Source organism: Pteropus vampyrus, unplaced genomic scaffold (genome assembly GCF_000151845.1).
Source record: "Pteropus vampyrus isolate Shadow unplaced genomic scaffold, Pvam_2.0 Scaffold53, whole genome shotgun sequence".
NCBI lineage: Eukaryota > Metazoa > Chordata > Mammalia > Chiroptera > Pteropodidae > Pteropus > Pteropus vampyrus.
This window is the reverse complement of record NW_011888834.1, coordinates 5,726,156-5,740,413: the sequence shown is the minus strand read 5'-3', so window position 1 is coordinate 5,740,413 and position 14,258 is coordinate 5,726,156. Positions and strand designations below refer to the sequence as shown.

Sequence of the window (14,258 nt, the reverse complement as noted above, 5' to 3'; positions counted from 1 at the left end):
AGTCAATGGTACTGCTCCATTCATCATTTCACTTTACTCATTTCTGCCTGAGGAGACGAATTTAGATACTTCAGCAGAGTGAAAGGTCACCCAGCAGCTTTACGCATCTAAAAAGAACCCGTCAATCTGCCCAGAGGTTTACTCCCTAAAGAGGTTTGCATGCCACATCACTGCTCATATTAGGAACACATTTGGCATCTGGTGAATCCAAGTCTTAGGGCCAGAAAAGTGGTGGCACAGTGTCATGGAAACAGCCCTAGACTTACTGTGTTTCTGAGATCCATAGAGGTTGGTGCTTATAGCTCTAGCAAACTTTCATTGCTGCACAGTTTCAATCGCATTGTATGAATGTACCAAAACTGTTTATCCGTTCTACTGTAGATAAACATTTCCAGTTTTTGCTATCGCAAACAATTCTGCTATGAACATTCTCATCTGTCTTCTGGTACCTAGGAGCATTAAACTAAACTGAAACCTCTGGATCATCAGGAATGATCGATCATCTTCACTCATAGTAGATATTATCCAAACGTTATCCAAAGTTGTCTCAGTTTATATCCCCATCAGAAGTATGTAAGAATTTAGGATTCTCTGAATGACAATCCCCAAATTTAGAGTAGTAAATGCCTCTGGGAGAGGATTAGGCACCATAACATTTAAAAAAGGAAAGAAAGACAAAGAAAACCACAAGCTTTGGAGCTATATCTATTCTCAGACCCAAGACCACCACTCATGAGCTTAGCAAAATATTTTAGCACTTTAACTCAGTTCTTTGGTCAGTAGGCTGAGGTTAATACTGGCAGTGCTGGCATCTTCATGTGCTGAGTGCTGGATGACTGAGAACGACCTGGCACAGGGCCCCACACCTGCAGGAACTTGACCTCCCCTCTCCCTTTCCTGGAACGACAAATCTATCCTCACCCTCCATAAGAGCCCAGCAACAAATGATCCCATATAAATTGGTCTGTTCCACTTTTGGGAAAATTAATAAAATAAATACAGAGTCTGGAAACTCTGTCTGTAACTAGTGCCAGTGGCTTTTAACCTTTTAAGTCTGAATAGTCTTCCTAAGGCTAAAAAGAAATGCTTCGGGGCACAGCCTCTGTGTGAAAGGAGAATGACTAAACTATCAATCGGAAAACGCCCTCAGGGGTTGATGGTTTATTAATATTCATTGGCTTCTTTTTTCTCAGAATAAATTACACTGGTTCCTTATCATTTCCATCAAATTAGAAGAAAGCAAACACATCAACAACCCACAGTTATTATCTGTCCCTGTGAATACTGTTTTCTCTGATGCTTGTGACGTCCTTCTGTTGCCATCTTCCCCACATCTGTCCCCTCTTCCTACCTCTATCCACTATGACAGCAGATCCCTCCTCTCAGCTTTAGATAAGTTTGCCTCCTTAAACCTTCTATGGGAGACGATATTATTTACAACTTTTTTTTTTTTTTTGGTATGTTAAGTATTTTTGAGCTCGAAACACTAGGAATGAGATGACAACAAAGAAAAAGAGTACAGTTCCACCCGATGGAACTTTTCGTGATGAAAGGAATGTTTCATATCTGTGCTGCTCAACATAGAAGTCATCAGCCGTGTCAAACTACAGAACACTTGAAATGAGGCTAGTGAGACTAAGGAGTTGAATTCATACATTTCGCAAGCTACATGGGGCTAGTGGCTGTCATAGCAGGACTGCAGCACAGGTTCAGAATATTTAGATCGGTGATGTAAATATCAGCACATCAAGTATTTAAGTTGAGAACTGTTACCTGTCAATCAGCTTCCTAATTTTTTGACTTGGAGATGATAAATAATATAATGATATCATATCAGGAATATAGAAATATAGAACAGAAAGTTGCTTTGTATTAAAAGTTGATTTTCAAGCTTTTAATCCTTGTTCTCGTTGAACTCTAGGCTCTGGGAAGAGTAACCTACTAGATGTTTGATAAATGCCGTCCCTCTTAAATATCTCTTGATAAATTTCAAAAGTACATTAATGATTTATATCATCTACTACCATACTTAAAAATAACATTTTGACATTGCATAGTTAGAAATTTAGAAAATGCCAAAAATAAAGAAAATTAGAACTATCCAAACTTTTGAAGTTTTTTTTTTTGTCTTTTTCTGTGTATATATAATGATGATGAGAGTAATAACAACAGTTAATACTCACATAGCGTTTACAATGGGCTAGGCACTGATGCTTTGCTTTTACTTATTTTACTGCATTCTCTGAAATACATACTATTATTACTTCCATTTTAAAGATGAGGAAACCCAGTCACAGAGAGATCAAGTGACTTGCCTTAGATGATAGAGCTAGTAAGTGGCAGAGCTGGGATTTGAACCCAGGCAACGGGCTCCAATTTGTCCTCATATATTTAAACAAAACTGGGATTATACAATAGTATTAAAAATTTTGCACGTCTTGGATTATGTTTTGAAATATATTTGGCAGGTGCATATATTTCATCATTTAATTATACTATATAATTTAAACTAACCCAAAGCGTTGGACATTTAGATTTTTTCCATCCCCCTCTTAGGAATAACAGTGAAACATTCTTATATATTAATCTTTGTGTACATCTCTCATTGTTTGCTTGGGTTCAGTTTCTAGGGATCAAATTACTGGATTAAGTGTCTGAATATATTTTAAGTCTTTGATATAGTATCTAAATCATCTTCCATAAACATTGTACCATTTTACCTCATATCAGCACTTTATTATATTTACTTATTCCCTAACAAGGGTTATGTCACTGATACGAGTTCGTCATGTCTTTTCTGAAGCTCAGAGTGTTATCTGGTTTAAAGTTTTGTTCTTATTTTATTATTCATAGATTTTTTTTTTTGAGCAGTTTGAGGTTCACAGAAAAATTAAACGGAAAGTACAGAAAGTTTCCATATAGCCCTTCACTGCTCCCCAGCTCCCCGTTAACATTTTACATTAGTGTGGTGCATCTGTTACAACTAATACAGTTTATTAACTAAGTCCATGGTTTATGTTAGGGTTCACTCTGTGTAGTTCACTCTGTGTGGTGCATTTTGCGGTTCTGACAAATGCATTATGACATGTATCCATGTATCCATTACAGTATCATACAGTACAGTTTTACTGCTCTAAAAATCCCCTGTGCTCTGCCTATTCATTCCTCCCTCTCTCCCCAGCAGTCCTTTGCAACTTCAGATCTTTATACTGTCTCCAGTTTTGGCTTTTTCTGGCTTAAGTTCTGGTGAATGTGCTTTTACTTTCCCATATGTCTCAACCCTGAACTTCACTCTGTTGAGTCCAGCTACTTGTCCAAGTTGAAGTACTATCCATATTCTCTAGCCCAGCATGATTCATCAAAACAAGCAATACTGACCCTTCTAAAGATAACCAACATCTGATCTTTGAGTGTGTCCGATATCTAAACTGTTTTGTCTATCTTAGCACTTCTCTAAGGCAAAGCCCCTGCCAGGTACCTCACCCAAATCCTCCAAGAGGCCAAACGGATTAATCTGCTATAACACAGGGGCTATAGAATTTCTAGGACAAGCCCCCTGGCTCACTATATTCGTGACACACATAACATAGGTTAAATGAATGAGAAGCTGTTATGGGCTATCGAATGCCATGATATACACCAGAGAAGTTAAAATTGGTAATCCGAGATTTCAAGTAGGGACAAAATGATGCCCTTTTGAACCACGCAGCGGATTTAATGAAAAATCCCTGACTGCTTGGGAAAAAAAGGGACAGAGGAGACTATATGGGGGACAGATGGAACCCCACAGGACACTGTCCCTGCTCTTCGCCATACCTGTTTGAGCAGGAGATTGACTATATTTCTCAGTGTCCTCCTCCTTATTACCAACATTTCATGTTATATATATTACACAGGACACATTATTAGAGTTCTTTGCTGCCTTGAAGGACAGGAACATAAGGCTTTCTAATTTTACAGGCCCTATTAATGAATACATTTACAGGTTTTACAATATTAAAAAAACCCAAATGCTTTTCATCTGTTTGAAAGATGGACAACAAAACCTCAGAAGGAGCTTTAACCATTTGGTCAGTAGCACCCAGAACATCATGTGAAGGGCAAATAGCAGAATCCAAAGTGCCCCGGATCCCACCTCAGAAGATGTGGTCCCATATGGTCCAGCCCCCTGAGACTAACAAAGGGGCCCAGCAGGACCAAGCAGAAAACTCATTCTGGTGTCACTGCGGTCACCACACCCACCGTTCTGAGTGAGCTTTGTAGAGCAAATGAGGGTGGCAATCTGAAAGCTATCTTTTGTGCTATCCTTGGCGGGGGTAAAGTTGGCCAGGGTTTTGGATGCTTGCAGTTCTTTTTCTTCCATCTCTACCTTGGTTCCAGGCATGGTCAGGTAGAACTTAGCATCTTCCATTTTCTTGTTGTCACCCTGAAAAGAAAGCATGTTAGAGACACCAAATGACAGGCAAAACCTCTTACATGCAAACAACAACAGTATCGATCATGAACACAGAGTATCTGCAGCATGAGAAACGAGGTTTTATGAAATTATACCTAGACCCCTCCAACTGAGACAGCGTGATCCCTTCCAAGGGTTGGAGTCCACAGATAATTTCGACGGTGAATGAAAATGAAGTTGTGAACTACACTCAGAAAATCCTAGGTCTCAACTATAAATAAATATTAAAGAATAAGGTTGGATTTCATTCACAGTTATAGATGATTGGGTTGACTGGGTTCATTGGGAAGAAACAGCTTGCCATGCCTTCCAAAACTATTTATGAACTAACAGCTATTAAGGAAAATACGGGTCAGGTAGATGCATCTCAAAAAAGCTACCAACTCTGTGATATTGTTGGATAAATGAGATCTTCCAGCATCTACTCTCTACTCTCAAATCTGAGTAGAAGTGATAGCTCTGTAGTACTTAGAGGGAAGAATGAGGACAAAACTGTCAGGGAAGGAAACGAGGCCTGATAGCAGAGAAATGGTACCAGGCTCACGCTGATATGAAAACCACATCCTACCACACCCACCACACTCAAACCCAACAGTGCAACTGTCTGCGCTCCATGAGGTATGAGCAAAAGGCCAGAGGGCGGCCCTTGACTATTCACTGCCACAGAACGCCATTTGCAGAAGAGGGAGACTAAATAATCATGCACTCACTCTTTCCAGAAAGGGAGTGAGAGACCATGCAGCTGCTGGGACATAGCCCTCTGGGTTTCTAGACTTTAAGGGGCAAACACGCATAGCTCTAGAGAAGTTTTTGATGTTCATACAAATAAATCTGAAAGGAACCTTAAGAACCAATTTCAGAGGATATAAATATTTCCTCAGCAATTTTCTGAGCCTCATTCTGTTAGCACCACCTTATAAACCACCAGATCATGCCTCCCATCCTGCAGGGTGGTGCCATCTGGGTTCATCAGCTTCACGAAGGACACCCCAAATGCTCGCTCCGATTTATCTCTGGCTGAAAAGACAAATATGTGTCTGAGCAGTGCAGAAAGATATCAAGAAGTGATGGCTATGATGGCTGATTTCACATTTTGCTCTGGGGGATGATGTTCAATCATGCTATAACCAGCACAATTCAGCAAGCTACACGATAAATCATACATACTGTGCACGTCACAGGCTTCTTAAAGAGAATATTTCCCAAACTGAAACCTTCCGGCACTTCCAAGTATGCTCCCCTCCCTACATTTGCAAATGAATGAGACCAGCAATGTGGGTGATATGACTCAACCCTCATGTCAACTCCACATAGTGAATACCTCTGGAACCCGTGCATTTTCTCTCCATCTCTCTGTTCACACCCAAGTTCGGGCCACCCTCACCTCTTCCCTGTCTTTCTACACGATCTTCCTGACCAGTCTGTCTCCAGTTCTTATCCACCCATCACTTTCTCTACACTACAGTCAGAGATTTGCAAAATCGAATCTAATCAGGTCAACCACCTTGCTCCAGAACACTCTCATGAGGTCTCCACTCTCTTTCTCCTTCCAAGATATGAGCTCAGGTGCCAGGAGAAGTGGGTATGTGTGCTCTGTGGCATTTGGGGTGGAGGATTTAGCCTCTCAAGGAAGCAGAGTACCTCCCTCCTGACATTTAGGTGCTGGCCTCTGGGCTTACTGTGTCCCCTACTTGGATGTCGATGGTGGGGATAACTCATGGCCTGTTCTCACCACAGGCAAAAGGTCTGCTGTGACTGATGTGTCCCCAGATTGGCTGAGCAGTAACCCACTGTATAATTATACTACGATTTGTCCATTCTCCTTTAGATGACCATCTGGGCTACGTCTAATATGAGGGTATTATGAATAAAGCTGTTGTAAACATATACCAAACCTCCACCACCACCCACAAAGCACCTATTAATGGCTCTTCCATAACATGGCTCAAAAGGACCTTCATCTTCCATGATCTGGCTCCAGCTCACCTGGAACCAGATTGTCAATCCAGGCTCTATCACCGACTAACACTGTAAACTTGGCCAAGTATCTAACCTCTCCGTGCCTCAGTTTACATATAAATGTGGATAAAAGTAGTGTGTACTTTATCAGATTATTGTGAACATAAACAAGATAGTGTATAAACAGAGCTTCACTTAGTGTGTGCTACAGACTAATAAGGCTTGATAAATGCTAGCTTAGTATTATGTAGAATTATTAGTATTATGAAATTGCCAATATTTGACTATTTATTTGCTGATATATGAGTATTTGATATTGACCTACAAAATGGCAATTCACATGGTTCAACCTAATATTATGATTGCTCGCCTGCTCCCACTTCAGACTTATTGAACTTACTCTGCTTTTCAAACACATTTCTCCACCGTCACCCTTCACTGGGCTAACTTCTACTCACCTTCAGTCTAGTTAAGATGTAGGAAACCTTATGCATCAGTCTCCAGGCAAGGTTAGGAGCTGTGCTCCATGCTCCCTTACGACACTGCTGCTATAGCCCATATCACGCTGTCCTGAACTTAATCACATGTTTTCTTGCTCATCTTCCTATCTAGACCACAGAGACTCTTCAGAGCAGTAGCCCTGTCCCACTGGCTGTCACATACCCAGGGCCTGGCCTGCAGTCTGGTACGAGATGGGCCCAATACATTCAGTTTGGAATGAAGAATTGCATTTTTATGCAGTGCTGAAGGAGAACAAGACACTGGAGAAATTTTCTGATCAATCTGAAAACAATCAATTTTCTTCTCTGTTCACACTTTGAAGCAGCCATTTTATGAACTGTAATCTAAGACTTGACATAGTTCTTTCATGAGAAAAACAGTAATTTGGGGCAACAAAAGGTTAAACAGTTTCAGCTTAAATAGTTTTCTTGCTGCAGGACTTTGTAGCCTTATGGCAGCACACAGTGTGACTGTCTAAGAGAGAGAGAAAATACACAGCACTTCTCAACCCTATTCGACTGTGAAATTCTTTTTTGTCACAGAGCATCTATTAGTATCTCACAAAACTTCAGTATTCACAGAACACATCTGGGTTAAATTCTGATACAGAATAATAACATAGATCTTGAAAGGCCAGAAAAATTCACTTTTTCTGATTCCCTTAGCACCAAGGAATTCTGAAATAAAGATGCCAAGTATCTAGTTTCCAAGTATCTAGTTCTCCAGACCCCCAAAAGCACTATCAAGCAAGAGTAAATATGTTTTTTATGGAAATTTTGTGACTCTCCTAATACTTACATTCCTGAGACGATCGGTGTCGAAAGGTAAACCTTATATGGCAGCGAGTAACCTCTTCTATAGCAATGGATACCTGCAGAATAAGAATAAATTAATAAATTAATAGTATATTAATAAATTAATAAATTAATAGTATATTAATATTTTGCACTCATAGTCATTTTACAGAATTAGGCTCATTGTTAGCATTTTCTCACAGCACTAAATCCTATAGAGTGAGATCTGGCGGAAGGTTTCATTCAAATGCGGTTTAGCTTTTTTCAAGCTAAAGATCTCAGGAGAAGATTGTCTTTGCTGTTTATCATAGATGCTGAGAATGGAGATATTACAAGTTTCTAGTATTTTCTCAAGTATGAAACAAGAAATACTTCAGAGGCAAACAGTCATCACTTTGAGGTCTATATAGGACCTTTCAGACTGCAAGGTATATATATATATATTCTGTGGTAATAATTCGGGTCTGAAACAGAAGGAAAAGGTATATACTGGGGACAATGAAGCTTTTTGCTGTTTATATAAAGAGGGGCGACAACGGCATGAGGCAATGAAAAGAGCAGAGAATTTGTGGCCGACAGTTAAATAAATCCTGGCATGATTATATAATGGAATACTATGCAAGTATCAGTACATTTCTGAAGAACTTTTAATGCTTCAAGATAAGTATTTTTTAAAAGCACAATATAAATTTGTGTAAACAGCATAATTTAAAACATATGAAGTACATAAAGCTGAGGGAAAGTTACTTCTGAATTGAGGTATCAATGCAAATTCTTATTTTCTGAATTTTATATGGAGAGCTCATAAGACTTTGACAATCAGAAAGAGCTGATGGAGCCTGGGATTCATAAAAGTTGGCTCTAATTAGGCTCTGACACTAATCACTACAGGACCTTGGAAGTCACTTAACTTCTTTGATCCTCAAGCACCCAATCAGAAAGGGCATTACAACACTGAGTGGTTTCGTTGCAGGGCAATGGAGGGGCTCACATAAGATGACTGATCGGAAAAGCACTTTGGAATGCGTAAGACACATATTTAAATTAAAAAGAGGCCCAGAAAACTTGGTTAGAGACCAAGAAGGAAAAGATGTTAGGCAACTGCTTGTAGCGTGTGAGAACATTTCCACTTGGTTGTGGACCATCTTGGCAGCCTATTCACATCATTACAACCACAAGCCTCTCTATTCAAATTTCCACATATTTATGAATGAGAATGTTATTTAAGAATTCTGAGTTTCTTCCAGATAAACATGCTTATACAGAATTATAATCATCAATCCATTTCTTATTGGCCACCATAGGCAACCTATCTAAAACTTCAGGATAAAGTAGGAACGAGTTGTGGGCAAAAAAGAAGAAAGGAATCTAAATGAGGTTTAATGTATGACAGAGTATTCTCACCTTGACAGTCTCATACCAACAGGGCTGCTTGACTTGGTAATAGACTACTGACTTGTACTCTGAAATGCCTTCATATCCAGCGCCAGGGTGAATTGCTTTCTTCGGATGGAAAGAAAAAATTAGGAGTGGATAATATTATCTAGAATAAGAGTTCCCCACACACCTCGCAAGAGCCCTCTGCCCTCCACACAGCCAACACATGCCTGACACTGCCATCCACAAGCTGAATATATTTGGCGGGTGACTTATTTGAGGGTCTAAGTGTGGAAGTCGCTAAGAGACCCACCCAGCATCCTCCTAACACTCCTCTTTGCTGCAACTTTTATTCTCTCTTCCTTCCCCTGCCACGCGTTCTCCTTTCTTTCCTCTCTTTAGAGGCCTGGTGGGAGTGGCCGGGGGCGGGGGGGGGGGGGGGGGGCGGGCTACAGCGCATATGCAGATGTGCTGCTGTGTGAGGTCCTGTCTACTCTGCTTTAAGCACCTAGGGTACAGCATGTTCACTAAAACTTAGAGCTATGTCTCCTCCCAGCAACGAATCACTGAGTGCAGAATCAGGTCTCAATGTGGGCACTTCCAAGCTAGTTAGCAAAGCTGTGAAATGACTGACCAGATGTGTACTTAAACTCCTAGTGTAACTCAATAGCATGAATAAACCACTTCCATACCGCGGCCCACAGCATTTTGTTTGTTCATTGAACACAGAAGACGACCTGACTTTGTCGACTGTTTCCTTCGAAGATTATAATATCCATGGGGAAGTGACAGGGCTGTGTACTTATTTGCCATCAAGCACCGATGTGATGAGGCATAATGGTGAGCTGAGTGAACTGAGAGCTTGATTCTTGGATTCCAAAGCGGGTAACTACAGCTCTTACAGATGAGCCAGATGTCAGCCGAGACTATGAAAGTCTCCTGCTATCCTCTCTGATGTCAGAATCAAGACTCACTTCTTCTCTGCATGGACAGAGTGCCGTCAGCATGGGAGGAACTCCAGACTGAAAGGCAGGTTGTGTGGATCCATTCCCAGCTCCATCCCTAACTCTTGTGTTTCCGAGGAAAAGATTTATCCTTTTGGGGCAGCGGTTTCCTGATTACTAAAACGAATGAGTAGAGCCTTCTCTAACCAAGAGCCTTCCAGTTTAACAGCTCTCTAATGGGCGTGTCCCCTTTGGCTCTGCTTATTTAGGTGGAAGAAATGGGTGCCTTTCAATGCCTTCTGGGCACACATGCCACTGCACTCAAGCCCCAGGGGAACTGAACAGGCTTGAAAGTGGCTAAAGATTTTGAAAACGATAAAGAACCTCTGATCAGAAGCATACACATGAAATCATTAGTGGCTTAAGATATTTTTCAGCACAGGAGAGATGTGAAAATAAGAGTCTAAAGGGGTTTATTAGTAAAACTGGTAATTACTAATCACCAATCTAACAGGCTTCATATATTTTCCTTATGAAAAACCAAAAAACCAAATGCACCCTAATGTAGAGAATAATTAACACTAGGCCGAAAGCCCCCCATTACTGTAAAGAAGTGCGAGATGGCAGTGGGGTTTCCGGGTCCCGGTGCATACCTCCATCATGTTGCCCTCCTCATCATACACAGACATGGTCACCTCCACGTTCTTCGGTGTCTTCTTCTTCCCTTTGTCAAACTCTCCATGAATCAGGGTGACATAAATATCATTCCGAACATCTCCTGCAACACGACAATGCATCCTGTGAGTGGTACTGAGAGAAGTCACTTTTACTTTTTAGGATGTAATAAGATAAACATAAGTAAAATATGAACTGCCAGATCTGACTTTATAGTGAACTATTCACACGGCAGTTTTTATATGTATTGTTCCCTTCGGCTGACCTCATTCTATTTTTCCATACATACGAAGATCTTTGAAGTATAGTTTTTTAAAAATGAACTCTTTTTTGACAGTATTCCTGTGTTCTATTTATTAATAACTGCTGTCTAATTGTAAGTACACAATATGCTTTATTAGGTTATAGTGGCAGATTTTTTTTTCAGTCATGCACTGGAGACTGTGACATTTTAACACATCTGATATTAATGAAGGCTAATGTTTACTGACTGCTCACTATGGGCTGTTGTGCAATATTTATTTAATCCATATAACAATCTGATGAGACAGATACTCCTTCTTAAAGACCCACAGAATATTTTACATGTGGTTTTTACCAATATCGGAATAATTTCTGCTCGTCATATATTTAGTTAACCAGCATAAAATTTTAAAAATGAATTAATTAACTAGTAAATGTGTAGCTCCTCCCCGGCTCCCCATAGTAAAGAAAAATTTTAAATGTTATCGTGATACATAAATAAAACCTTGAACGCAGGAAAGGCATACCAAGTTCTTGGATAGAAAGACTCAGTATTGTAAAAATGTCTCCAAAATCTGTACTATATTATACTGCCTCCCATTGTAAAAAAATAAAACCTTATTGCACTACAAAAAAATTGGGGTGCATATTTAGAACACATCATTTTCATCACTTAACTGACTGGAAAAAAATTAAGATAGTGCTCAGAATTAGGGAGAGTGAAGAAAAAAGGAGCTTATTTATATATTACAATTTGAAATCTTAACTGATATACTTTTTGTCAATGGAGAAGTTGAGAGTTTGTGTCAAAAGCCTTAGCTGACACAGCAGCTTCATTGGTAGTGTTTGACCAAAAGTATCAAAAATGTGAGCAATGATAATCCATAGTGATATTCATTGTGACATTACTAATGAAAGTGAAAACTTGGAAATATCCTCAATTTCCAACCATAGGTGGCTGAGATAATATTTATTTATTCATTTAAAAAATTGACTGAGCACCTACTCTGTACCAAGCACTGTGCTAGGTGTTTGGGAGACAATGGTGAGCCAAAATCCAGCCTCTCTCTCATACCGCTTCAGTCTAGTGGGGGAACAGAAGCATTATGAAATAATCACATGATGAAATGCATCGTTACAAATCAAGGAACAGGCCAGGCTCTGTGAAAGTATCACATTAAGTCCCAGCCTTGTCTGGAGGGTGTGGGAATCTTGTCTTTGAGCTGATACTGGAGAGGTGAGAGCAGAGGAAGTGAGAGAAGCATGTGCAAAGGCCCAGAGGTAGCAGCCATAAGATGGAAGTGTTCACAGGTTGGGGAGATGAGGTACAGAGACGAACAAGAGACAAATGTCTCTGAAGCTTACGGGCCAAGTATAGAATGTGTATCTTCATCCTCAGTATAAACAGAAATCTTCAAAATGTTTTTGGCAAGGAAGAACGGGATGGAATCAGGTGGGCTTGCATAAAAGATCACTCACGCTACACTGTGGTAAAGAGGATATGAGGTAAGAAAGAGCAGAAGCGGGAAACCAGTTAGGATGTGATGGCAGTTGTCCCTGGACAAGATGACAGTAGCCACAACTCAGGTAGTGGCAACAGAGATGGAGAGAAGGGGATGCCATCGAGAGGCCTTTCAAAGACAAAACTGGCAGGTCTTATCCACGAGTTTTGTTTGAAGTGTAAAGGAAAGGGGGGGGGTCAAGGGTGACTTTCAGGCTTCTTGTTTGTGCAACTGGATGGATGGGGGGTGCCACTCTCTTAGATAAAACACAACAGAAGAGCCAGGTGTGGATGCACAGAGTTACGAGTTCCAAGTGAGGATTCTGAGTAAGAATTAATCAGTTAAAGAGAGAAGAGTAGATGGCTGGAAAATGAGGGTGCTTCGAGTCAGGGGTGGGAACAGTACCCACTAAAGTCCTAAGGCAGAAATCAGTTGGATCTATGGTAACAGACTTCAGAGGAGGGGTCTCGGGGTGAGAGACAGGAATCTGAAGGCAACTGTCATACAGAGGCCAAGTGACTGGACAAGACCATCTATGGGGAGAATATAGGTGAGAAGCAAAGGAGGCCTGGTATAAGCTGAACTGTGTCCCCTTAAATTCTTACATTGAAGTCCTAACCCTCAGTACTTCAAAATGTGATTGTATTTGGAGATAGGCCCTTTGAAGAGGTAATTAAGGTAAAATGAGGTCATATGTTGGGCCCGAATCCAATATGACTTGTGTCCTTATTAGAAGAGATTAGGACACAGATAACACACAGACCAAGGGGTGCCCATGAGAGGACACAGCAAGAAGGTGGCCATCTATAAGCCAAGGAGGGAAGCCTCAGAAGGAACCAACCCTGCTGACACTTTGATCTTTGATGGTCAGTCTCTGGAACTGTGAGGAAATAAACTGTTGTTGCTTAAGCCACTAGAGTGTGGAATTTTGTTATGGCAGCCCAGGCAGAACTAATACAGGGCTTAAGGACTAAATACCGAGGAACTTTAACCTTTAAAGGTAAGGTAGAAGATGATAAGGTGGCAGAAGAGTTCTAGGAGAGGCCTCAAGAGAATGGAGAAAAAGAGAAGAGTATGAGGTCACCAATGAGGAGGGGGAAATGTGATCAACAGTGTCACATGCTGCCAAAAGACCAGAGATGAGCATTAGGCTAAGAAATATCCTTTGGACTTAGTGACACTGCAACGTTTCGTGCCTCTAGTGACAGCCCTTCTGCAGCAGCTGCAGGGTAGCTGGCAGGTACGAAAACAGAGACAGTAAATAATCACTTCCGAGAATCTAGCTGAGAAGATGAGGGCAGAAAGTAAGAGCGTTTTGGCTAGAGGAGAAAGTGGGGTAGAGGGAAGAGCTTAAGATACATCTGGAGCCTGTGTAAACGAGGAGCTACGAGGTGAGGAACTTTGGTCTAAATCTCTATTTCTCAAACCCGGCCCATTACCAGAATTGCCTGGGGAGCCGTGGTCTTACTTACAAACTGAATCAGAGTTTTTGAAAAAAATCTGGGAATCTATATTTTAATGTTTCCCAAGTAATTCTAATTAGGCGATCCAAGACTAGCATTTGGGAACCACCAGCCTGGATGATTTTTAAAGCCTGTTATAGCTCTGGCAGTCTATGAACCAATCCTATTGCTATAAAGAATCTTTCTGGACAGATTTCAAAGACAAATTCATTTTGTCCAGAAAATAAACTTCTCTACTTCATTTTTTTTTTCAGATTTCTGTCTTGCTGTAGCAATAAAACTGCTTTCAGTTATAGCAATATTACGAATACTTATTTTTTAAACAAGACGACAAAACATTTTCC

General features: G+C 40.5%; 1 protein-coding gene across 1 annotated transcript in view; it reads right to left on the bottom strand.

The window, feature by feature from the left end:
- Positions 1-14,258, bottom strand: part of DOCK5 (dedicator of cytokinesis 5) — a 166,112-nt gene that overhangs the window by 70,068 nt on the left and 81,786 nt on the right. The window contains exons 13-17 of the mRNA XM_011360348.2: positions 10,685-10,809; positions 9,115-9,213; positions 7,715-7,787; positions 5,370-5,473; positions 4,243-4,426 (exon numbers count right to left, since the gene is read on the bottom strand). Coding sequence (XP_011358650.1) covers positions 4,243-4,426; positions 5,370-5,473; positions 7,715-7,787; positions 9,115-9,213; positions 10,685-10,809 — 585 coding nt within the window. The remainder of the gene's footprint in view (positions 1-4,242; positions 4,427-5,369; positions 5,474-7,714; positions 7,788-9,114; positions 9,214-10,684; positions 10,810-14,258) is intronic.